At 42.0% G+C, this 26,813-nt stretch overlaps 1 protein-coding gene and 1 long non-coding RNA gene across 15 annotated transcripts in view; both read left to right on the forward strand.

The window, feature by feature from the left end:
- GRIP1 (glutamate receptor interacting protein 1) overlaps positions 1-26,813 on the forward strand; it is a 684,764-nt gene that overhangs the window by 572,759 nt on the left and 85,192 nt on the right. For 8 of the 14 annotated variants that reach the window (XM_086712887.1, XM_086712895.1, XM_086712882.1 and 5 more), the window contains 4 exons: positions 8,991-9,138; positions 11,014-11,183; positions 16,641-16,796; positions 17,470-17,625. In XM_086712887.1, coding sequence (XP_086569013.1) covers positions 8,991-9,138; positions 11,014-11,183; positions 16,641-16,796; positions 17,470-17,625 — 630 coding nt within the window. The remainder of the gene's footprint in view (positions 1-8,990; positions 9,139-11,013; positions 11,184-16,640; positions 16,797-17,469; positions 17,626-26,813) is intronic. The other 6 variants (XM_086712884.1, XM_086712886.1, XM_086712890.1 and 3 more) reach the window with 3 other exon arrangements.
- Positions 19,363-22,192, forward strand: LOC147579061 (uncharacterized). Its single transcript, XR_015253509.1, has 2 exons — positions 19,363-21,136; positions 21,520-22,192. It is a non-coding gene; the product is annotated as an uncharacterized LOC147579061 (long non-coding RNA).

Consider the following 26,813-nt stretch of genomic DNA (forward strand, 5'->3'; position numbering starts at 1 on the left):
AAGTCAGTCATCAACCATGCTTTAGCCAAACCTAAGGGACATGGGACATACTACTGAGTTTCACTGACTTTGGACTCTTCTTACAAGGCAGTAACTATGCAAATTGTCTCCTTTAACTCCCTAAGAAAAACAGGGCTTAAGATACAGTTCATTTGAACATGGAAGGTACGCTTTGTTGTACTGGGAATATTTCCCAAGCAGTGTATTTTAAGAAGCAAAAATAAATTGGCAATTTTTGTTGAAAGTTAAAAAAAAAAATGTATTAGAGTTTAGCTCATCTGAAAGAGATTGAAATTATTAGTAGCATGATTTGAATAGGCTATCACTAATAAAAATACTTTTAACTAATGGGTACATTGAAAAGCACCCCAAAGGTACTTTTTATCTGAATGAATGTAAGGCAGGCAGAGCTAATAATACCGTGTAGTCTTCTGCCACCCGGGGAGGTTCTAATCAAGTCTTGTGCTCTGATTGAAATGCAGAGCTCAGAGTGGGAAAACTGATTAACAAAATAAAAAATCCGGAGTGTTTCCCATGCAAACAGTCATCAGCGTATCTTATGTAATTATGTAGGCCATAAATCAACACAGCGTGCAAGGGCTTCAGCCATAGTGTAAATATCTTAATGACTGAGACGTCTTTAGCCATGAATAATTTATATCTGCATGATCCATTTTTCTCAACCATGCTTCACTTAGGCAGGACAGACTAATCTGCTGTCAGGGGATGGGCTCTTGATTACTTCTTCCTGATTTTTCTTCTGTTTATTTTCCTCATTTTGACACACTCCATTTTTCCCTCTCGCACTTTCTTAAATAAGGGTGCCTCATTCATCCACCCTGTCTGCTTGCTTTTACTTTTGCTATGCATCTTATTAGACAGCTTGGAATAAAGCCAGGGCTTTTGGACTCCTACTTTTCATAAGGCCCTCTGTAAATGGAATGAGGTGGCAACTAGGGAAATAGGCTTAATAGCACAAGGCAGTATGAGCTTCTTGATGTTGTTGTGGGGAAACATTTATTATGGAAAGCAATTGCCAGAAAAGGCTAATGATCAATTAAACGTTAGCATTTGTAGATCCCCTTCTGTGATGCGGAAAGTAACTGCCACATGGGTAATGCTGGAGAGCTTACTTGCTAAAATAGTTTTGTTGTTTTCTTAGAGCCCATTAAAATAAAGGCAGCAGAGAAACATTCAGATCAAATTCTATGTTACCTAAAACGCAGACAGACAGTCCTTATGGACAGGGAACTTTGGTCACCTGTGGATCAAATGACAAACTTGAGTCATTTTCCTAGAAACCTGGAAATCACCTCCTGTTTGACAGCTCATTATTTTTTATAAGGACATTGACTCTACCATATTAAAGATTTCATTAGAGGGGAAAATTGCCAGCATTATACGGCCTGCAGTTAAAAAAAAAAAAAAAACTAGAAACGTCTTGAGGTTCAGCAGAATCATTTTCCATTGTGGAATCCACTAGTTTTCCTATCCTATACCCCCATCTTCTTGGCAAGGGATCCCTAGGGGTTACTAGAAGGAAGGGACAGTACACTATCATATTTGAGTCCTCAGTACCTTCTGATGTTCCTGGCATATAGTTAGCACTCAATAAATGTATTTTTAAAGTTCATTTTGTTGCAAGAATGGTGACTTACCCTGCAGATTTAGAAAGTTCAGTTCTGTGGGAAGTGAGGTAGGTGATCTTCTAACCTGGCAAGAATCTGGTTAGGCTTCTCATCTCCTGATAGTACACTAATCCTGTAACTGATTTATCCGATGTCCAAAGCAAATGGATCTGGTCTCAGTCACTTATATAAAATGCCAACATACTAAGGTCTTCTTGCAGAGAACCATCTTGAATCATCTAATAGCCAACTTCTGTTGGAAACCCAAGTGAGGGAGAAGACTGATATCTAGGAAAGATCCCCAGAGAGACATCCCATCTGTCTAAGCTAGGATCTGCCTTTAGATCAAGTTGACTACCACATTAGCTTATTCCATTATAGAGACACTATCATTGATTTGCTTTTTAATATTATTCCTCAACATTGATGAAGGAACAGCCATTGGACACTACCTCTGTGTCCTATTATAAAAATGTGTTGAGGGGCACCTAGGTGGTTCAGTTAAGCACCTAACTCTTGATTTCAGCTCATGTCATGATCTCATGTTCATGGGATTGAGCCCCATGGCGGCCTCTTCCCCAAGCCCGCTCACACTCTCTCTCTGTCTCTCAAAATAAATAAACATTTTTAAAAAGGTATTGAGGATACTCCCATTATATCAGCATGATAGATAGACAGATAGATAGATCTATATCTATCTATAGATAGATAGATAGATAGATAGATAGATAGATAGATAGATCTATATCTATCTATAGATAGATAGATCTGTATATAGATATAGGTTATAAAACCCCATGGGAGAGAGATCTTTTAAAGCTTCCCGCTAGAAGAACCTTTATTTCCACTGCAAGGACTAGAAGACTTCCCCCTTTCCAATGGTGATAACTGCATAATTGACCATGTTTCCTTTATTGTCCCAATTTTCAGGAATCTCAGAGTAATATTTTTTTTTTCACTGAAGCAAAAGTCGCTAGGTGGCTCAGTCAGTTAAGTGTCCAGCTTTTGATTTCAGCTCAGGTCATGATCTCAAGGTTTGTGGGTTCCAGCACCACATCGGACACTGCACTGACAGCAAGAAGCCTGCTTGTTATTCTCTCTCTTCTCCCTCTCTCTCTCTCTCTCTCCCTGTGCCCCTCCCCCACTCATGCTCTATCTCTCAAAATAAATAAACTTAAAAAAAAATAAAGTGTAGACCATCAGCTCTGTGTAGTTGCAAAACTTAAGCAGTCACTTCCTATTCCCCTCTGCCTACACACCCTGGCAACCACCAATCTACTTTCTGTTTCCTTGAATTTACCTATAGTTCAGAGTCATTTTTGCAATTCATTCAGACCATTTCTGTTAACCCCTGTGGGCAAGGCACTTGTAGGCTCTTTTTCTTCTTCCTGAGTCTTTCTTTATATCACATATTTTGTTTAAAGCAAGCAGCCTCCAGACTTTGTGGAAAGAAGTTGCATGGAGATATATACAAACAAGGATATCCTCCTTTTTACCTCTAGAGCCACTCGCCACCCCTCTCCATGCCACTGTGTGCTGTGACCTATATGGCCCACATAATGGGCTCTCATGTCCCCTGGCTCCATTGGGTTTAGCTAATAGGGAATCATGGCAGAAGATGAGAGGGAGGGAAAACAGTGATGGAGGGTGTTATTCCCGAGCTTCCTCCCTATGGATTCACTGGGAATGGCTATGTCCTTTGACTCAAGGTCCCAGCTACTGTCAGGTAGCCCTTTCCACACAGACCTTTCTGAATCCTCATTTCACTAAGAGTTCTAGCCTTTGCTTCTTCAGGACAGTGTAGCAAAATTCTCTTTGGTTCTGGCCCCACAGTATTACATCATCCTGGTGGTTTCCCTCTAAGTTGCCCACAGCTTTCTAAATATTTCTTTTATTAAACTTTCATCAAATTATCCTGATTTGAGTGTGTCATCTGTTTCTTGCAAGGACCCTGACTCAAACAAGCATATTCTGCTCTGTGGTTCTGTTTAGCTATAGGTCAACATGATACGCTCAGAGTCCTCTGCAGAGAAGCTGGTCTGGCAGATTTTCCTAGGGCCAGAGAATTCTTCTCAAAGACACCCAAAGCATTCATATCTCTTCATGGTTTTAAGGCGCAGGACCTTTGTGTCAATCCCTAAATGGTAACAGTCTGTTTTAAGAGCTCATAATCCTGGAGGCGGTTTCTTTACTTGACCATTTTCAGTCGCTATAATACCCACTTACGGAGCTGGAATGATCAATGAGCTCAAGTCCCATCTGAAAGAAGGTGGGTTCCCTTTCTGCCAATGCATTGTTCCCTAATTCTTTCATTCTTAGATAAACTCAAACACTTCTCAGTCTGATATTGTGAGACATTAGATGGAATTCATTATAGCAGGCTTAGAATTTAGACAAGAGAAAAATCTTCCTCATCGTCAACATTACCTATGTCATGCATATGCAGCCTGTTACAAGAAGAGCCATTGAAAGGATTTAAGCATAGGGTGAACATGATCCCAGCTACACTAAGAACTACTTCAAACAAAAAAATATGATTTAAATTACTGTATCATCAATATAGTTAGCATAACACCTTGAACAAAATGATAGGTGTGTATGCTTTCTCTCATTCCGCCAATATCACTGAGCACCTACTGTGTACATACATATTGTAGACTGTGGAGTCACAGTCATGAGGAGGGCATTCACAGTCATGAAGAGCTGCACGGAGCTTACACTTTTAACTGAAGAACTATTAGGGGCGCCTGGGTGGCTCAGTGGATTGAGCATCTGACTCTTGATTTCGGCTCAGGTCATGATCTCATGGTTTGTGAGATTGAGCCCCGCATTGGACTCTGTGCTGACAGCATGGAACCTGCTTGGGATTCTCTCTCCCTCCCTCTCTCTCTCTCTCTCTGGCCCACCTTTGCTCTCTCTCTCTCTCTCTCTCTCTCAAAATAAATAAATAAGCTTTAAAAAACAAAGAACAATTGGATAAACAGCTAATTAAACAACTAATTGTGGAATCACATTTATTAGAAGTCCTGTAAAGGAAAAAGCAGGGTTCTATAAACACATTTCACAGGCAGGTTGACATGGTTTTCAGATCGGGGCAGGAATCCCTGAGGAAGTTACATTTAGCAAGGCAGTGGTGAAGTAGGTGAAGGAGAAACTGGGCGGGGGGGGGGGGGCGGTTTGGAACATTCCAGGTAGACAGAACCATATATATAAGGGACCAGAGGCAGGAAGGCACAAGGCATTTTTAAAGAATTGAAGGAGAAGTAGGGGGTAGAGCAGAGAGAACAAGAGCAGAATGATGGAAATAAAGCTGTTGAAGTGAGCAGGAGCCAGGTGTAGGTCCTTGTAGACCATGTTAAAATGTTTTACCCCACGAGAACAGTCATTGAAAGGATTTATGCATGGTGTTCACATGATGAGATCTATGTGTTTTTTTTTTAATCACTGGAAGGTAGAGGCCATTCGAGGATAAAGGGATATCAGATGATGGTAACTTGGACTGAAAGAGTGATTGTGGAGATGGAAAGAAATGGTGAAGTTGAGAGCTATTTAGGAACAACAGGCATTTGGGAGGATGCGGGAGATGATGGAGTTGAGATGACTCCTAGGTTTCTGGTTTGCATGATGGAATATAACAGGCGTCATTCACTGGGAGAAGGAAACAGGGATGGGAATCAATGGAGTGTGGTGGGCTCACTATCAGTTTTACACGCATTGTGTTTGTTGTGCTCATGAAACATCCAAGAATTGTTCGAGGTGGCGGGGGTGGCAGTGGAAGCTCAGAGGAAGGGTATGTGCTGGACACATAGATTTAAGAGTGATTGTGGTCAAGTGAAACTGGGCTCCTAAGGAGAAAGAATAGAAGACTGAGCTCATATTCAATAAACTGTTGTCAACAATTCCGGATCGTCTTTACATGAGATAAGCACCTTCCTTCCTGTGCCATCTTTATTTTCTCTGGGTAAGTTAGGACCTCATTGTGACACAGTCCTGCTAAAAACTTAAACTTGTGCCCTGGAAACCCCTTAATGTGAAATCTTTATATTATATAATGAGAGTACAAGGGTGGGAGACCATCCCTCAAACTCAGTCTTTAAAGGATGTTACTGTTGTTATCAAAATATTTAACAGTCTGATGTCTTGCATATCATCTTGGTAAACACCAGCTGTATACAGTCACTTTATATCCAGCAGGTCACCTCTTCTACTCATTAGTAGGAAATTGGAATTTAAATTTAGCTATTGCATGTCTTTGTAAAGTTTATTAACCTTCTCTAGTTTTCTGATTCCCACGAGGCTCTTCCTTACCTGACATTGCTATCTCTCTGTAGAGTCACAGATTATCAGGGTTAGAGAGCTTTTTATTGAAGTCCTCCAATTTTTCAAAAGAAGAAAATGAGGTCAAAGGGAGACGATGGCTTGAGCCACATGGTAAGTTGGTAGCATAGCCAGGCATCACCCTCCGAGCCTCCCGCCCTGAGCCCAGCTTAGAAGTACACTGTTTCTTCCCTTAACCATGACTTTAAATGTCTCTTCTCAGAATTCTGAAGCTTTGTAAAGTTTAAAAGAAACTCATTAGTTGCACATTAGGCTCTCCCAAAAGGAAATGCTGCACTTGTTCCTTTGAAGCCTTACTGGGGAAAGTACTACTTAGAGAGAACCTGTTATTCTAGCTCCCATTCACAGAGGGGCACCAGAGCAGCTGTGGGTCTGATCTCTCTTCTCTTCTAAATTAATGGCGGCAGAAGATCTGGTTCCCTTTTTCTATGCTTCTTTCCTCCACCCCCCCCCCCCATAAATCACTTTAATTGTGTGCACATCATCTACTTCAGAGTCTAAGGGAACCTGATACTTGTTCTAGACTCACTCCATTCTCATCAGTCTAATACCAAAACCCCTCTCCAAATGGAAAGATCCATTATTCAGTGACAGCAGGACACTGACAGGCACTTAGGAAGCTAAAAGGATGAGGGGAGCAAAGGTCTCCCATTACCTCCTTAAACCTTTTTTGTCAGCTACTCATATGCATTTAACGTGTAGCACTTCGCTTGTGAATTTCGGTTTGCCTCCTTTCCTACCAACAATTTCTCCTAATTGTTCCATTCTTCTAAGACACTACAGCCTGATATAGCACCTTTGCCTTCCTCTCAAAATGTTCTGAAAGACTAATTCGATCCTTAAAGAACAAAAAAATTAAAAGCTTTTTGTGAGTAATCAATTCCCTGCAAGTTTGCTAATATTTTTCTGTTTCTTGGTAGCATGTTCCACAACATAGGCTGATAATCTCTTTAAAAACTCTGATCCTTAATCGTGATGTAATGTTTTAAGAAAAATGCATACATAGCGTGTACTAGATAATGGTTGATTATGGTTTTGTTAAAAATTTACACCTGCAAATACCTAGTTAGAAATAGCTGCCCCTTAGAATTCAAGAAAGGTACATTGGAGGGATAGACTCCAGTGAAAAGCCCTATCAGGATCCAGATTTAGCTTTTAACAAAGACCCAAACTTAAAATATTAGCTTCAATATGATAGAAGGTTATTTATCGGGAGATCTCCAATCTCTGGATATAGGGTTTCAGAAACCTAAGCTTCCTCTGTGTGGCTTCCTGCTCTTGTCTACATGGTTGAAGATGGGTCACCAGTTCTGGGCCCACACCGCAACAGCAACAAGGAGGAAATGAGCTACAGGAAAGCACAACCATCATTTTGAAGAGCACATTCAGAAGGGCTCACTTCCCATTGGCTGGTATGAGGTCACATGGCTGCACCTCCCAGCAAAGGAGGCCAGGAAATGTCCTTAGCTGGGCAGGACATTTGCTCAGCTAAAACTTGAAAAGCTTATTACTGAAGAAAGAAGGGAGTGTGGGATACCAAGGAACAACTCTCAGCTTCTGTCATTCGTAAGAGATTAAGTTGTAAGTAACGGAGAAAATTTATTACTTTCATTTGTTAAGCCAAGGAAATTTATTCGACATGGAAAAAAAAGTAGAAGAATATCTGTGATCGTCACCTCCCAAAGCTATCTATTAAAATCCAGCCGAGTCTGTGGGAAGTGATTTTGGAAATTAGTCCTTCTAAAATTATTCCTTCTATTCTTGGGGTGATCATTTCACTGTGTATACGAATATCAAATCCTTACATTGTTCACCTGAAACTAATGTAATATGCCAAACGATCCCTAATTAATTAATTAAGTCCTTCTGGAGTTCTATAAAGATAATGGGAGAAAAGGCCCTGCTGGACCAGAGCCCACATGAGGGTCAACCTTGCTAGGGAGCATGCTCAAGGAAAGGGAGGACAGCAGACCTCAGAGGGTGAAGCTTGAGGCACCAGATTATGTGCGTTTGCCTTAGCCACAGAACTTTGACTATCAGAGTTGAGAAGCAAGCAGAATCGTCTCCCCTAGTGAAGGAAGGACAACTAAAACAGGGGTAACGAGGCCTGACAACTATTTATTGCACACCTCCTATGTGCCGGTCATTATGCCAGGCACTGAGGAGGGTGCAATCAATAAGATGTCATCTCTGCCTTCCCAGCAAGCTTGCAGTCTGGCAAAGGACAGAAGCATGTAATCCACACTGGCCACTATGAAACAGTGAGGCGTGTGCCACAACTGAAGGCATCTAGCAGGCTATAGGAGCACGTGAGAAAGTGATCTCCCAAATCGTGAGTCAGGAGAGGCTTCTCAGAAGAATTGATGTTTACACGGAGTCGCCAAGTAGGAGTTGAAGGAATAAAGAGTGTTCCAAGCCAAAAGTAAAGCATGTGCGGTGTAAAGTCACTCCTGAGGGTGAGGTGACCCTAGATCAGGTCCGGGATAAAGAAAGATCCAAAAGATTTACAAATTCAACTTAGGGTATGCATCCCCAGTATTTGGCTATTTAGAGACATCATCTCTTCATCCTTCTCTCCCATCCATCCATCCATCCATCCATCCACAGTAGATGCTGAGATGTTTGAATTCATTAATTTTTAAAACTGTTACTGAGAAACCTATTTTTGCCAGGCACTGTGCCAAGTGATAAAGAGGGCATAAAGATACACAAAACATTATCCCCAGTGATGCGAAGCTTAAATTTTAATTGAAGAGATAAATCTGTGCACATGTTACTAGATACACAAGCTGCATAGAACATGCCTAAAACGTGTCCTAAAACATGCCCTAAGAAGTTACCGCTGGCAGGGGTCATGTTACCTGGAGGGAAATGTAAGTTTCATGGCTAACATTACCAGACCAACATCAGACTGAACACTCTCCACATTTCTCATGTGTCTGTGTTTGCTTATTGGGTTTCTGTTTTGTTTTGTTTTGTTTTGGTTTTGTTTTGTTTTGTTTTCTGATATTTGTTCTTCCATAGATTCTGTGGCAACAGCATCCGGGCCACTGCTAGTTGAAGTTGCCAAAACTCCTGGTGCCAGCCTTGGGGTTGCCCTGACTACCTCGATGTGCTGTAACAAACAGGTCATTGTCATAGACAAAATCAAATCTGCAAGTATTGCGGACAGGTGAGTGTTGTAGAAAGTGCCTACGTTTCAAAACTGCATGAGTGTTAAAATAGATATCTACATGTATTTCCACACGCATATACACACATGTAATACATACACATATACACATGCCTTCACATACGTACATATCTGATTTTAAAAAGAGCTCTTCTGCCCATCTATACAAGTTTCATCAAGAAAACAAGTTACGGTTCTAGGGCTTAAAAATCAACCCACCTGTCAGCCACCCCAGATGTTATGTTGCCTCATCCAGACGTTTGGTGTGGCCTTTAGCAATAGGAAAAAAAGGAAGTCAAGCAACTGAACAAGTTTCCCTACCATGTTCTAGGGTGATAGATTGGTTTTGCTGTAAGGTAGCTAAGTATATCTTTTGTGTGCTCCATTTAGAGAAGTCATGGGTTTTCGTGAACTGTTAACAGTTAAATCTTGCCACCATAAAATCTTATTCCTTTTTTCTTAAATAAGTAAAACAATATTTTTGAAATAATGCAGTCTTTAAAGAGAAGTCTTATGCTGTCACGGAATGTTAATCTTAGGGTTTCACAATCTTCAAGGGCCCCTGAAAACATCATTCATTCCTATGACACAATAAAAACAAAAGCCCTTTTTCCTGAGTTCTTTTTGCGAATTAATATTTTAGACTTACAAGGTGAGAAGGGGGGGAAGAAAGACTACCTCACCCCCTAATAAGTTATTTCACAGCTCCTGATAGGAACTCCCCCCCACCTTCACAGCTGAAGCTCTTTAAGTGTTTCCACTTGAACTTTTATTTTTAGACAGAAGGGATGAGTTGAAATGCTTTTTTGTCTTGAGAAGTAGACTGTTTTCACTGTGGAAGTCTCTAGACGTACTCCAAAAGGCCCAGCCTCCCTTGCAGGTTCCCAGCCTCTTTTTCATATGCCCTCGCCTTACCTGGGAAACCTCCAACTCAGACGCAGTAACCCGCAGCAACCCCTGTCTTGGTCAGTCTACAGCTCCACTGTGGTCTTACCCTACATTCAGCCCGTTAACAGTGACGGCCATTGATCCAGGGGTGTTCTCCAGTTCAATGGTGCAGGATGCTTTAATTTTCTCCCTCTGTTTTTTTTTTCCCATTCCGCAGGGGGTAACCAGTTTAAGGAGCTGTCCACTTGACTGGTACGTCGGGATGCTGACTGCTGTGTTTGCTTTTCTCAACTCATGCAGTAGCCAGTCTCTTGAGTTCAGCAAGGTGTAGCTCTAGCCCCCGCTTTCCCTTCACTCACCACGCAGGCCTCCTTTATGGCTCTTTTGACTCCTGCATAATTTCCATCGCCATCAAGAGCTTTTGTACTAATCGATGTTTAACTCGAAAATAACAAAATACAATACAGTAGTAAAGAACTGATGATTTGGCAGCTTGTGTGAGAGAGTTCTGAAAAAAGCATTAGCTGAATCTCCCCGAGTTATTCCCATTCACACATAAACTAGTTGTAAATGATCCTGTTCCAGTTATGTGAGTCACATCTTGACATCCTGAACATTGACCAGCTCATATTTATAGATATACAAACCAACAAGGAAAAATCACGGAAGAAAGTCAAGGGGAAAAATGTTCCTGTTCCTCTCTTCCCTCCCACACACTTCCCTTCAACTTCTGGCACCACCACCCTGAAATAATACGATTTCTTAAGAGGCAGAAGAGAACATTTCCTTGAGTTTTTCTGTATCTCCCACATTCCTCTTCATACGCAAGGTGCTTCACATTTGACAGATGGTGTTTCCTATAACACTCAGAGTTTTCCTTTTTTAAGTAAATGCAAACCGCGTGAAATGTTAAGACTGCGAAGGACATGAACGTCATGTTCCAAAGACGAGAGCACTCATCGCACTGAGTATTTCTCCTTTCCGTAGATGTGGCGCCCTTCACGTGGGAGATCACATCCTGTCCATCGACGGAACCAGCATGGAGTACTGTACGTTGGCAGAAGCCACCCAGTTCCTGGCCAACACCACTGACCAGGTCAAGCTGGAGATTCTTCCCCATCATCAGACCCGCCTGGCCCTGAAGGGACCTGAGCATGGTGAGAAGGATCCATCTGGATAAATCTCTTTATCTTGCTTTTACAGTTACTGCTTCTCTCCCAGAATTAGAAGCAGAAAGACACAGAGGCTAATTCTGGCTTTATCATTTCTTTCAGAGCAGCGGGTTATCTTTTGTTTACTTTCCCTCGTCTCCCAGATCCTTGTTCCTGAGCCAAATGTAATTTATTTGAAACCTCAAAATTGAGGAAAGAAACATTGTTTGAAATAGAATTTTCAGGCTTGTGCTATTTGATATTTAAAAAAAAAAAAAAAAGAAGAAGAAGAAGAAGAAGGCTTTGTTGCAAAGTGATTGTGAAGAGAAGAGGAATAATTTGACTTCCTGTTACGCAGAGTGAATGTCCACTCTACCTCAAGGACGGTGAAGGCAAATTATAAAATTCTCACTTTTTAAAAATAATTATAAAATGGGTATTAACGGCAGACGCTTCAAATTTGGGGAGGAGAAAACAGTTGTGTGCAAGGTTGACTTTCTCTACAGTTTGTCTGTTTGCCAGAATAGCTTTTTCCTTAGCCCTTCCATAAAGGAACGACCTTTATGATGAAATATCTTTCCTGGGCGCGTCAGAATATTTGACTGCTTTTATTCAGTAACAAGTGTCAGCTGAGGGGACCTGCATTTTCACTGTCTGAAGCTCACGGGTACATTTGCTAAGTGTTTGTACACCATCCACCTAAGCATCTTTAAACAAAACCCAGTACAAGAGAAAGGACTTGGAGCCCAAAATCACATTGAAGAAAGACTCTTCAAGGGGGTTCTTTGTTCCAACTCCTCTCTCCTTTCCCTTAAGTCAAGTGCCCCCCTTTTTTATTCCCTGAAATCGATTCCTTGAAGCTTCACTAGTGCTGTCAGGGGGCCCTAATGGAGAAGAGCACTTTTTTTTTGTATGTTTAGAGAAAGAGAACAATTTTCTCCGGAATTGAAATTTTGTTTGTCAAGAGATCATTTGTATTATGTGTCTCCCACCTTCTGAAAGACACCGCGCTTTTCCACAGTTTGAAGAAAAAACAGAGGGACCGGTTAATTTTCATACTGAATGAGTCAGCTGGATGCAACCTTTTTTAATTAAATGGAGCTTAGACAGCCCTGGAGCTAATGAAAATCTCTAGTACAGCATTACCTTTATCAGATTTTAATTTTACACAATGGAGCCGAGAAGTGATGCAGTATAGGCAGGTTATGAAAAGAAATTCTGCCTCATTTGCCTAGAAGTGGGAAGGGGCTCCAGGAGGTATAGGTCATGGGAATGCACACCACTCCGGTCAGGAGACCCCTTGGGACACCCTGGCAGAGGGGAGAGATTTCTCAAACTCAGTTTCTTCTAAATTAATCTGAAGCCGTCACTGGATTTGGAGCACAGGAGGTATAAGGATATACACTGTGTAGCGCTTTCTCAGCGTGAGATTTGGCTTGGTAAATCCTGCTATCGGTGAATCAGAAATATGGAGCAGACCCTTGCAAAATGTCATTATCTTCAGCAACCTCATTTTCCCCTTTTTATTTGCCCTGTATATAAATCATAAATAGTCCAAATAGTTTCCAACTCGTGAAATATTAAATATTTTTACCTGTCAAGACAATTTGAGAGGAAGAATGTATATACTAAAATGCATCAAGACCAAGAACAAATTATTTTTTTTTTTTTAATATGGAAGCCCTGTTGTCATTGTGACTTTTCAGAGGGGTGCAGGGTCGGGGCTGGTAATTTAAATAATTCAAGCTTCCATTTCTGACCCCATCATCTACTTTGGCTGAAAGTTGCTCATCATCTTTCTTCTCTAGCCTACAGGCATCTCCCTACAGTTTACATTAAAATCAGACTTGCATTTCCAAGAAGGCAAAAGTATTAGCTCCTAAACATAATTAAATCACAGTTAAGAATAGGGGGGAATGCCCCCCCAAATTCTGTTGTTTATAATTCTCAAACTTATGTTTTTTTCTGTGGTAGGGTGGTTTTACATAGTTTTTCCCTTTTTCCACAAGAGAGTTCTGGCCATCTTTTCAGGAAGCCTGATCCCTGAACGCTTATGTCTCATCCCATGGTAGATGGAAATATATTTCCCACATTTTGTTTCACAAGAAAGCATCCACCATAGTGTTTTCAGAGAAATAAAGAAACGGGCACATCAGCTAGGAAAAAAAGAGATTAACTGTGCCTTTTGCTGGTAAATAGCATGAATGGGGCACCTGGGTGGCTCAGACAGTTAAGCGTCCGACTTTGGCTCAGGTCATGATCTCAGGGTCCGTGGGTTCGAGCCCCGCGTCAGGCTCTGTGCTGACAGCTCAGAGCCTGGAGGCTGCTTCGGATTCTGTGACTCCTTCTCTCTCTGCCCCTCCCCCGCTCAAGCTCTGTCTCTCTTTCTCTTTCAAAAGTAAATAAATATTTAAAAGATTTTTAAATAGCGTTAAAAGTGCTTACGAGAATGAGCTCTCAATAAGATTAGACATTGTTCCTACTGAGGGTATTTGGGAGACATAATCATGATTGAAGTTCATGAGACTTTGAAAGAGAAAATGGGAGCAGAATCGCAAGGCTCAATAGAGTCAAGGCCTGGAAGACCTTCCATTTTTGAGTTCCAGGAGCAACCACAAAAGCAGCTGTTGCCTATGCCCCTCAGACATCACAGACAGGGCAAGAGGGTACAGTTAGAAGAGAGAACAAACCAAAGGACCCTCCACGTCAGATACTGCTTAAGACTCCAACAGTGATGTCATCATGGAAGATGTAAAAAGTAGTCTATTTTAACTTGCCGTTTATGTATCTGTATCAAATCTCGGAACGCCCGCAGGAGGCAGTGTAGTGCGGGTGGGCTGAAGGCAGGGATTCTTGAATCAGACTTCCAGACTTAACTGGGTGCTACCATCCTTAAAGAGTGTGGATTTCTAAAGTCCATTCACTATACCCTGCCCTCATTTGAAACGCAGACCGTACTTTGTAAAAAGGACATCGGAGTGGCTGTTGGGGTCAATGAGCCAGACCCAGCAATGATTGCATCTTGGTAAAAAGTCATCTTACACTCCCCAAAAGAGAACGAGGATGGGGAAAGATAACCCATTATGAACTTCCCCTGCAACACTCTTTATCACGAGGAAAATGCTGCCGCAGTGTAGACATGCACACTCTGGCTGATTCCTATTCACTTATGCATTCATTGATTCATCAGTCATTATGGACTAGGCACTATTCTAGGTGCTACAAGACATCTAGTGAGGGAGACAAAGTAGATTCCCATTCTCGTGGAATTTCAGTATAGAGAGGCAAATATTTAAAATATGTTAAATAAATAAAGCCACTTCAGACTAAGTGAATAAGTACTATGACGAACATAAAATACTAATGGGGTAGCATGGAGTCGGGCATATTCAGCCTGGGCTGGGGGGTGGTCAGAACAACTCTGAGGAGGTGGCGGCCCCTTAGCTGAGACCCGAAGGAGAAGAAGGAGTCAACCGACTGCAACCACGCAGTCAACTGGGAGAAGAATACACGAGGCGGAAAGAATGGCAAGGGCAAATGCCCTGAGGCAGGAAAGCAGCCTGGCTTGTTCTAAGAACGGCAGTAAGACCAATGGTGGCTGAAACAGTCAATGATGGGGAGAGTGATAGGGGATAAGCCCGCAGAGATAAGTAGGGGTCACATTTGATTCTCTATGTAACTGTACCCCATTGAAGTAGCTTAAATGGGAGTGACATGATCCACCTTATATATTTAAAGGATTACCAGGTCGTACAGATACTGGGAGGTAAGTATGCAGTTGATGAAGTGGGGAGCCAAGTCTGTAGGTGTTGCAGAGGTTAGGTAGAGGTGATGGCTTGGAACTAGAATGGTGGAGAGGCAGATGGAACCCAAACCAGAAACAGCAGCGTCACAGAAGGAACCGGCTGGGCCGCCTAGGGCTGTAGAATTATGGTGGCTATGCAAGTGATACTCTCTCAACCTAAGTGTCCAGTGAGTGAGATTTGTTGAGTGAGAGATACGTATTTCCTTCAAAAGATACTTTATTTGTTGGCAAGTAGAGCGAAAGTAGGCAGAATCAATGTTATCCGCAAGAGTTCATCTGTTTTTATCGAGTGTACCGGCACCGTGCAAGCACCTTGCGTATAGACCCGTGGGCATAATTCTCACGGTGGTCCTGCGGGGGCGATGCTTTCATGGTCTCCATTTGACATGTGGGGAAACTGAGGCTAAGGGAGGCTGAGTAACTAGCCATGGTCCTATAGAGAGGAAGGGCTGGAGCCAGAACTGAAACCCAGGCCCGCCTCAGCCCACAGCACTCTTTCATTGCTGGGGCTCTGGTTCCACGGGTAGCCTTACCCCAGAAAGGCTGTGAAGTGGCCAATGATGCTGACATCACAGATGGTACAACTTAAGCCCTTGTCTAAATGAGCTTCCTTTAAATACTTACGGAGCATTTGATTCTCTGCATGAATAAATACCGTCAAATAACTCACATGTAAGGCACCTCACATTAGAATCATGATACTAAAAGGAGGTACGAGTTCATTTGTTATTTTTCACTCTTGTTCAGTGAAAAACTTCGGATCGGACATAGTAATGAACATGACCTTGCTCATCTTTCAGAACACCTGGTAGAAAAAAGTCTAAATAATATTGAAATTAGAATGGAAACGCACTACACATTTTTTTCACTAAAGGGGACACAAAAATTTTGAAATAGCTTTACTAAAATGTTGTGGCATCTTAAGAAAATATAAGAACATGTGAAATCTTTTGAGAATTAACTGTTTCTTTCAAATGTAAACATATCTTTTTTCAAAGGTACAAAAAAGCATAAAATCTATTGAGACCTTTACTTATTAGGATACAAATATGATTCTGATATTGATAGATGATTAAGAGTGGGTTTTTTTTTTTTTTGAGAAAAATCAAGTCCAAGTGATGGGTCAGACTGTAATTAAAATGTCAGAACAGTAAATTGTGATATGTGACTGGTAAAGCACTTGAATCATGAGCCAGCATGATTTATTATTGTTCCTTCTATTCTTTTTCTCAAAACAAGTGCTACTAACTGACCAAGATGTGCAAATCTTTAATTACTAATCACGTGCCATAGATCTTTATGGCGTTGACTTTTAAGTTTAAAAAAAAAAATGTTTTTAATCTGGTCTGTGAAGCGCAGGGGGAGATTAGAAATTGATTCAATAGTCATTTTAAAAGAAGAAAAAATGGGCTGGCGAACGACATGCATTATTCTTGGGAAGATGGAAGGCTTCCATTCGTGATGTTAATCATCTGTTCTGCTGACCACTGAGAAAGGGCAAAGCCAGTATATTTTCTTTTTCTTTGCAAGCAGCTTTCATTTTTTTGTTACACTTTTTATTTGTACAGTTCAGTTACTTTTTCTTTTGTTTTGTTTTGTTTTGTTTTTGGTTCTTTGTTTGTTTGTTCTTATTTGTCATCATCACCTCATGTGGGCAGTGAAAATTCAGAGGAGCGACAGGCAACTTGCGTGGGATTCCTGGGCCAGCGACCACTGCAGCCTTCACACCTACCAATACCCTAATGCGTCCCACCCCGACCGTTGCAGAGCTCAGGCCCTGCCAGCCCCAAAGGCGCCTCCTCCCAACAGCCCTCGTAATGTTCCAGACTTTCTCCTCCTGGTCTTTTGTGAAAATTATATTCTGCCTCTTCCTCATCTGATTCATACCATATTTGGCTTCATGGGTGCTATGTGCTTTTTTTGTAATAGCAACTTATCGTTTCTGACATCTTTCTGAGTCTCTTCCCCTCCCGCCCTCCCCCCCAATCAGAAAGCATTTGTCATTAGAGAAGGATGTAAATGTTCCTAATGCTTTATATGTGGTCCGGAAATTAACAGTCCAAAATATGATATAGAATACGATGTGCTCAGAACTTCCTTGTGTGCTTGGAACCACTGTGAAATTCACGTCCGAAAAGATCTACGAACGATGCGTGTCTGTACTGGATGCACGGAGTTGTTGTTTATGCAGAAACACGGTTTCATGTTTATCTCTGTGTGTGTCTAGAGCAAAATTCATAGAGCCTCCCTCTGGGTTGCATTGTGCTCAGGAGGATCGTGCTGCCCCTCAGGCAGCGGTGGGCTCTTGTAACTTTGAGATTCTACAGTGCCGTCTCCGTGGCTTCTGAGACCTGGTCTCTGCCCGGTCGGGGCACTGACTAGCCATTGCTGCCGTGTGTGTCTCTCGGGGTTGTCCCTGGCTGGCAAGGGTAGCAGGCTCACACCCCACCTGAGAATGCTCTGTGCCAAGTCTCCACTCTCTTACAGCAGCTTTGGTGTCTTCACCCTTCTCTCCTACCTCCATGAGTGCATACAGCCTGAGTTCCCTGAACATGGGGACTTTACCTCGAAGCCTCTACTCCACTAGCCCTCGCGGGACCATGATGAGGAGGAGACTGAAAAAGAAAGACTTCAAAAGCTCACGTAAGTGAAACAGTCACCGTTGTCTCATGGGCTGGAGAAGATAAGCGGGCTGGTCGGAGTCTGTGGGAAGAGTGTTTTCTGGTGCCTAAATGATCAGGTGGATGCTAAGGGGCTCCCAGCTCTATGCCAGAGGTCCCTGAAATGCTATCTAGTATCTACATGATACTGATTGCCCAGAACAATTTCAGACTGAATTAGTTAGTTTGTCCTATCTTTGCCGACAACTTTTTGTTTGAAATTTCTTTTCTTGCTCTTTGGATCTGATACGGTAACCAAAGAGGTGATTTTTTTCCCCTTCAAGACTCCTTCCTTATATTCTGGGTGACTTTGGACATGAAACATTTGTTCTCAGTTCCTTACTCACTCCAAATCAATGGTTTGAAAACTATGTCTCCCTCCTGATAAATATAAGAAAGAACCCCATGCATCTGTTTAATATGATTATAACATGTAATCACTTCTCTTTCCAACCAGATCGAATCATAGTCTAGAGAGGTGGGAGTATTTCCTGTCCTATATGTCCCCTTTGGTGGCTGTAGTTGTGATTCCTATAGAGAAACTCAAAGAAGGTGGGGTCTCTTCCTGCACTTACCATAAAAATAAAATAAGGAACACCCTTAAGTTACCTAAGTAAAATAAAACCCAGACTCTTCAAGGCTGGAAGTGAAGAGAATGTTAGGAGAAGGGATGTTTGGACCTATTGGCTTTTCAGCTTGTTTGTCAGAGATTCATCTTCACAAGAGGACCCACCATGCCACCATCACGGAGACCAGCCACCACCCACCCTGGGAAATGGTCTCTTCATGTTACAGGAAGCTGAAGGTTTCCTTACAAAGAAAACCACTGCAAAAGATAGGGTCACACCGTGGTATAGTCATGATTTTGCCTTGCATATCCCTTCAAATATAAGGGGATTTTTTCATCTTTAGCATATGTGCAGGACAGTAAATTTAAAAATAGGAAAATAGAAGGAAGATTGAGTTTAGGTAAAATGAGAATAAACGGCTTCTGGAGTCTCAGATCTTTCTCAGCTGACACGAAAGTAAATTATTCAGTCTTGGAAGAAACCATTTGGAGGCAGTAGAGTGAAGTGGTTATAAGCATAGATGTGGGAACCAGGCTGCCCGTGCTCTCATCCCAGCATCATTGCTGTAGGACCTTGAGCAAGGCACCTAAGTTCTCTATGCCTCGGCCTCCTTAGCTACAAAACAGGGATTAATTACTTACTTCATTGGGTAATTGGGAAGATTATATGAAAGAATATATATATTCACACCACCAAAAGGGACATATGGGACAAGAAATACACTCTGTGAGGAGAATATATATTATTAAGTACATATTATGCATATTATTTTAAAATTATATATATTGGGGTGCCTGGGTGGCTCAGTCAGTTAAGCATCCGACTTTGGCTCAGGTCATGATTCATGGGTTCGAGCCCTGTGTCAGGCTCTGTGCTGACAGCTCAGAGCCTGGAGCCTGCTTCAGATTCTGTGTCTGCCTCTCTCTTTGCCCTTCCCCCACTTGTACTCTGTGTCTCTTTCCTTCAGAAATAAATAAACTTAAAAATACATATATACATACATACAATAATATGTGTTAATACATGTACATATATGTATATACATATTATACACATAGTTTATGTATGTGTTATATATATATAATTTTCTCAATTATATACCATATACAATATACTATATACAATAAATACTATATATATTATATACATATGTTAGAACAACACCTGGTAAATGGTAAACACTATTTAATTGTTAGCCATTTGAATAGTTTAAGTGTTAGTTAGTATGCCTTGAATCTAAATTGCCATGTGTGAAAATCTGTTGACACTGTTCCCAATTTTAGGCATTTTTCACAGTGACTACTTTGGCATAATACATAGGTTCTGGGTCTTCCATGCAATGCCATCAGGGCTTGTGGTGGATTTTTGTATATGAAATTGTTTACAAGTAATGCCTTTGGGTGCAGCGTCCCTCACCAACAGCAACAGCCTAACAGCCCTCATCAGGGAAGAGCAATTAAAATGAATTCATTAATGTTTGTACTTCTGCTTGAATGGCTACACATTTGTTTGTGTTAGGTAAGACTCACTCTGTTGACTAAAGGCATTAGTGACTCCAAATGAGTGATAATATGCTTGGCTATCTCGGGTTGATATTTACATAGCTTGAATTTTACAGTAGGAAACAAAGCTGAGATCACGCTGTCACTGATCCCCATAATCAACTCAAATTCTCTTTTGAATCAGAAAGTTATTCTCCAACATAGTAGAAACAGACGCGTGGCTCCAGAAATTGCAAGCTATTTGTGTTTTTTGGAGACATCGGCCACCAGGGCACCACTGACCGTATACCTACCAGAATGTTTATGAAAGTGTCTTCAGGAGATCACACATTTTATATTGTGATCAAACAACAAGGTCCAAAACTTTGATTCGTACTCCAAAAAGGCCTACAAAAATAATGATAGCATTCCAAAGCCAGAAAAAAGTAATTGCTGTTTTTGTTTTTTTGTTTTTCTTAAGTTTCTCTTCTCTCTCTCTCTCTCTCTCTCTCTCTCTCTCTCTCTTTGCTTCTGGTATGGTCACATTCGATGTAAGGGTTTTCCCAAATAACTGATAATAAAAGTTTTATTATGCTCTCACTATACCATGGTTTATTTCCACCACTTTATTTATGTCTTTATTCTATGCCACCTTTTGCTGTCCCCTTTCTAATACTTACGTTTCCATGGCAACCAGGCCATTTGTATGGACGATGAATCATGGCAAAGTCACAACAAATACAATAAAAAGTCTCTTCGCTGTACTGGTGATGAGGTGAGGCCAGAGCCTACAAAACAGAAAAAATTCTCACATACGTTTCTGGTACAAAAGGACATGCCAGAAAAGAATTGAAGTCTTCTCATAAATATTGAAAGATTCTGTATCGTTGACCGGAGGGGCGAATACAGGAAGTCTGTAACACCATGTTACAAGAATGAAAGCAGGAAAGTGCCGTGTTTGTTTCACAGGGAGAAGATGAGTATCCCCAGCACCAGTCTGGGAGGAGTGTCACAAAGCCCTGGAAGGATTGCAGAGCTGTGTCACAGAGGGAACCCTCTTGTCAGCTCTTCTGGAATCTTACTGACCTTTGCCCCACGGCCTGGGCTGTCCCTTTTTCTGCCTCAGAGGCTAAGGCTCTTCCCAGAACCCCGTCATCCCCCTGTGATGGCAGCATGACTGAGCAGCGGACCCGGTTCCTTCCCCCTGCTTCCTGCTTCTGCACACACAGCCAGTGTAGGCTCTGCCTGTTCTCAGTCCACCTGAATTGCAGCCAAGCGTAGAAGTTAGATGACATTCCCAGAATAGTCTTTGCCTCTTTTGCCATCCCCGTGTGCTACTAGGGAGGCCAACATGGAAAAGAGTTGAAGAGAATGAAAAAACCTAACAAGTTTTGTCCCTGCCACCAACCACTGAAAAAAGATCGGAGGACAAAGGCAGCTAATGGTGAGCTTTTATAAGTGAGCATGCAGGGAGCCCTTCAGGGTTCCCTAAGAGCTGCCCGCCCCACAAGCTGACCCCCATCTGGAGAAGGGAGCTGTTGGACACCCACACCGTGCACCTGAACTGGATCACACGGTGCACAGTGGGCTGGATCCCCAGCAGGCCGACTGTAAGGGGAAATACTTGAGTGACACAGAGGTCTTGAGTTACAGGATCAAATAATGGTGAACACCATATATGGATAAACCTTTGCAATCCATTGCTCCCTATACTTTTTAAATGCTTTTCCTATCTGACAGTTAACCTCACAGCCTTCTAAGAAGGCAGATTTTTAAGCTTTAGAAGCTAACAAGTTGTTTCTGGTTTTCCTCCCTTCCTTACACTAGAAAAGACAAGAATTGACAAAAACCACAGGGTCATTTCCTGCAAACCTGAAGGGTTGCGAACAGAACCCTCCAAACGTGAACAGGAGCAGGACAGAGCAGATGTGGATCGTGAACACAACCATGGGGCCCACACCATTTAGCAGTGTTCACAGCATGTCAGTGATTTAGTCCTTTCCTTCCTCGCCTGTGAGTAGAAGAAATGGGCGCACTTCAGTTCAGAGCCAGGACCTTGCAGGAGTCTCTACTGCCGGAGAGAGAATTCATCATACAAATTTTTAAATTACGGCATTATAATTCATAATAATTCACCTTTGTGAATGGTTGGCCACATTAATGAAGCAGGATAATCAAGCTCATCTTTTTTTCCTCTGAGTAATATTGGTTGCTTTTCTTCTTCTGGCTCATCATCTTTAAATCTACCGTTTATCTTTTTCATGTCTGGTTATAATTTGCAAGACTTTAATTTGTGTGAGTAATCAGTACGTACGATTCCAAATGAAATGTTACTGTTTCAAAGAACGTTTCAGTGTATCAAAGGACTTTCAGAGTTAATTATAAAATCCTAGATTATTTAATATAATCCTACATTTATTAGATACATTGTAAACTTTTATAATTATAAAACCAATATTTAACATAATTTTAATCCTAAATTAAAGGTCCTAATAATTTCTATTGTCTCAACTTGACTCCAGATGACGCTTACAAATTTAATGGTGCCCACAGTGAGCACTTAGATCTATTTTCAAAACCTTTTAGAGAAGTCCGTTTCTGAACTATCTTCTCTAACTCTTGCAAGAACGCAGCAAGTCTCTCCTTCGAGAAGATCTTTACTATATCTAGCCTAATCTATTCCTCCTATTATGATTGACCCATTTCTTCTTAATCCTCTCTTAGTGGAAATGGCATTTAGCTGACTTAAAGTTTCAAAAGTGGTTTTTAACTCCAGTTAAGTTGTCCAAAAATCTATACCAAACTGAGATCTCCGATGAAAAAACTGTGTATATTAATGTGAACCTATAGAAAAATTCACAGAAAGTATTCCTATTGAAGTAAGAAGTAATAGAAGATAGAATGGAAGTAATCTGACAAATAGGGGATGTCCTAATATTATATTCCTGCCTACTATGAGAACAGACTGGAAAGAAATGCAACTCTCCGGATCCATACTAACTACTCCTGGTGGTGGTTCTGTGCCATCAGGAACAAAATGTGTAATCTGGAGAGCAGGTAAAGTACAGTTGACATCAACAAAGCACACTAGAAAGTGTGATCTGAATGAATATAGTCCATGTGTCGGATCTTGGAATTGTAGGCCACCAGCTGTAAGAGGCTCAGGGTTGGAAGCTACCTTTACCCCCTACTTCAGGCTACTTTAATCTCATTGATGTGAATTTTGTTGTGAGAACTATGATGATGTTTCTTAAGAAGAAGTAGATTTTCCTTCCTTCTAGACAAATGATCTATCGCATCTTCCTCTGCCATGTCAGCTACAATGTTGGGATGAACTACATAGTGGAAAAATTGGGGTCCTGAGGGACAACTTTCTAGTTCCTTAACTCAGCAGAACCTGCATGAAATGTTGGTTCCAAAAAGAAAAATGTGGATAATATCACAAAACTCAATTCGTTCTTCCTTTATTTAGTGTTCATTGAATGTTCCGGGCATTGGGATTTCAAAGAGGAAAACATCTGGGTTCCAATCTTTAAAAACAAGGATGCTGAATGCTGAAGTAGGACCATGTATTAGAAATGTGGAGATGTAGACGCGGAGTACCTAACTCTGCCTGGAGAAAGCAGGGAAAGGGACATTGAAAGCCCAGGGGAAGAGCTAAAGGGACAGAGGGATGTAAGCAGAGCTGCAGCAGATAGGCAGGAGACTTGATAGGCAGGGGACATGAACTTATAAAGGTTCCCACGAGCTCTGTTAGCACTGGGGTGGTTGTTCTATAGAAAATAGGGAGGCATTGAAAGAGTCTAAATGGGAGGATGACCTCTGCCCATTAGATAAGCCACTCTGGCAGCAATTGGGAGGCTGTTCGCATAAGACAAGAGGCAAGGACATGGTTCTAAGTCTATATAGTGATCTGTATTAGCAATGATGAGGCCCTACTTTAGAGAATAGATACACTGGGGGCCTCATCATGAAGAGAAAGTTAACCTGGCAAGTTGATATGTAGAAAATGTTGGGCATGAAAGGACCAGAAACATCCATATTCACGTATTTGAAATAAACTAAACATCTGAAATACAAATAATAAAAGCCTGGACTGAAGCGTTAACAATAAGAAGGGAAAAGAGGATTTATAGAAGTTAGATTTCAGTGGTCATCCTGAAAGGATTTAGCCATTGTCTTGATTGAATTTGAGACGATGGGGATGTTCTGAGTCAAAGGCTACTTTGAGATTTCAGGCCTGGTGGACCTATAAGCATGATGGTCCCATTCATAGAAACCGTAGGGGGGATGCAAAAGAGAGGATGACTAACTCAATTTTTAAAATGTTGAGTTTCGAGGAGTCAGTGAGACCTTCTTGTGGATGGGATATCCACGTCAGGAAATTCATCCCTGGAGCTTGAGAGAAACTGGAGAGGTAGATTTGAGAAGATACACGCAGAGGTCATATTACAGAAGCAGTAGAAGTAAATGAGGGAAAGGAGAGTAGAGAAGGCTTAGAAGAGAACCACAGAGGGGCGCCTGGGTGGCGCAGTCGGTTGAGCCTCCGACTTCAGCCAGGTCACGATCTCGCGGTCCGTGAGTTCGAGCCCCGCGTCGGGCTCTGGGCTGATGGCTCAGAGCCTGGAGCCTGTTTCCGATTCTGTGTCTCCCTCTCTCTCTGCCCCTCCCCCGTTCATGCTCTGTCTCTCTCTGTCCCAAAAATAAATAAACGTTGAAAAAAAAAAATTTAAAAAAAAAAAAAAAAGAAGAGAACCACAGGGAAGTCTACGTTTGCCGTGTAGACTAAGCAAAGGAACTGGGAGGGGCTGAAAAAAGTCAGAAACTAAGAACGAACCTTCACTGAAACCAAGAGAGCAATTTCAGAAAGAAAAGGATAGTTCCCAAGCCACTTGCTGCAGAGTAGTTAGAGCAGAAGATGGCCATTGATTTTGGCAGTCAGGAAGTCATCAGTGAGAGTAGTTTCAGTAAAGGGTGAAAGGAGAGGCCAAGTTTTAAGCAGGCCCAGAATCAGTACAAACCCATAGGGAGAGGTCAGAAAGCTAGGGGAGTGAGCAGGAAAGTTGGAAAAAGCAAGAGAGAAGTATTTATGACACAAAATCACAGGGAGCCGAAATGGATAGGACCAGAAAGGAGGAGGTAGCCTTGAAATGGAAAGAAGGATACATCCTCCTGGGAAAAAGAAGGAAGTTAGAATAGATGATACAGAGAAATCGAAGTTGAAAAGAATGCTTTTAAGGAACTCTTGTCAAATGGCTGGATCTTTTCAGTCTGGTAGGAAATGAAGTCAGGAGTCAAGTTTGATCCTTATAATGGTGGAAATGTTTGAGACAGATCCCGTGAGAAATCAAATAAGGAGTCAAAGTATTACACAACAGAAAATTCCAGGGCCCCATAGAGAATTGTGTGAATGTGTAGTGACTTTCTCTAGCACCCATCAGCAACTTAGTAAGAGCACGGGAGTGGAGTGGGCATTACCAAAGAATATTGAGTATTAGACTATAGAAAATGTCATGAGCTTTCAGCGTCTCTGATTCCAGCAGCTGCATCATTGAAGTGGTCACCAGGGATCCAGGGGGAGTATGGGGGGAAACGATGCCAGTAAAAGGCAATACATAAAGACGGTAGCTTTCAAACTGGATTCCCCAGATTCCCACAGGAGGGATGGGAAGGCCTCCTCTAGGGTCTCCCATTCCTACCTCAGTATCTTCAGTAGCTCTGTTTTTATCTGAAATACAAAGACATCCCTTACATGCTTTCATTTGAAGAAGGGTCAGGGGGAATCTGTTGTTAACAAGGTTGCAAACCACTGGACTGGAAGACAGGTGAGAGAGAGTGGGGCTAGAAGTCATCAAGGAGGGAAAATGAGGTCGGAAGGACAGGGGGGAGATGGCTATTAAGATTGCGTGGTCAGAAAGAAGATTCAGATATGAAGATCCCAGAGTGGTCTCCAGGTTGAAGGATGGTGGGGTCCAACACAGGGTTCTGCTGATAGAGAGCTGAAGTCGGGTGGAATTGCTAATAATCAGCACTGAGAGACCCAAAGAAGCACAAAGCCAGGCGTTCAATTATTGCCATGATGTCAAAGATACTGAGGACATGGAAAAGCGACAGACTAGAAGGGGCAAATTAAGAGCCGAGTCTGAAGTCAGTGAGGAAATGGGGGGAAACAGGAAAAGTAGAACATCATGGGTTTGAAGAGGAGACAAAGCAGAAATAAGTAAATAATACAGAACTTTAAAATAGGAGTGGTTTGGGGCGCCTGGGTGGCTCAGTCGGTTAAGCATCCGACTTCAGCTCAGGTCACGATCTCACGGTCTGGGAGTTCGGAGTTCGAGCCCCGCGTCGGGCTCTGGGCTGATGGCTCAGAACCTGGAGCCTGCTTCCGATTCTGTGTCTCCCTCTCTCTCCGCCCCTCCCCCATTCATGCTCTGTCTCTCTCTGTCTCAAAAATAAATAAACGTTAAAAAAAATTTTTTTTAATAAAATAAAATAGGAGTGGTTTAAGGTAAAAAGCACTGCATGTGTGGAGCACGGAAGGTTCTAACCCTTTCTCTGTCCTTGTCCCCTGCAGGGAGAGTGAAAGAAAATAGCTTCTGGGTGGAGGGGTTTCTGAGGTATATGGTGTCAGCAGGTGTCAATTGCAGTAAGGAGGCCAGACTCTTTTGGAGGAAGTGACAGTCCCACATGGGACCCTGCAGAGAGCTTGCTCACAGAAAGCAAAGGAGGCGCAGGTCCCAGTGGGCATCAATGAGAGAAAGGCATCGGGGAGTGGAGTGGCCTTTTCATGACCCGCCAGAGATCCAGTGGGAAAGAACAAAGGCTAAAGAGCCAAAATTTGGGGATAGGAGAAATAGAAAGTTTAAACGACTCCATCAAGCCAACCCAATGCTAGATTAAGGTTGACGACCAACACGTCCTCGCCATTCCAAGAGCCAGACTCTTCAATGCTACAGACCAGATTGTTTATAAAAACCTTAAGGCTTAGGCACAAATGGATAGAGTGGAAAACACATTAGACCAGTTAGCCGAACCCTTTTTTTTTTTCATAGATAGAAAAGAAATCAATGCCTCCGCCCCTCCCAAGGTCACACAGCTGGTTGCCTACTGGTAGAGCCAGG

The sequence above is a fragment of the Puma concolor genome, chromosome B4 (assembly GCF_028749965.1).
Source record: "Puma concolor isolate L17-30 chromosome B4, mPumCon1.1.hap2, whole genome shotgun sequence".
In the NCBI taxonomy this organism is placed as follows: domain Eukaryota; kingdom Metazoa; phylum Chordata; class Mammalia; order Carnivora; family Felidae; genus Puma; species Puma concolor.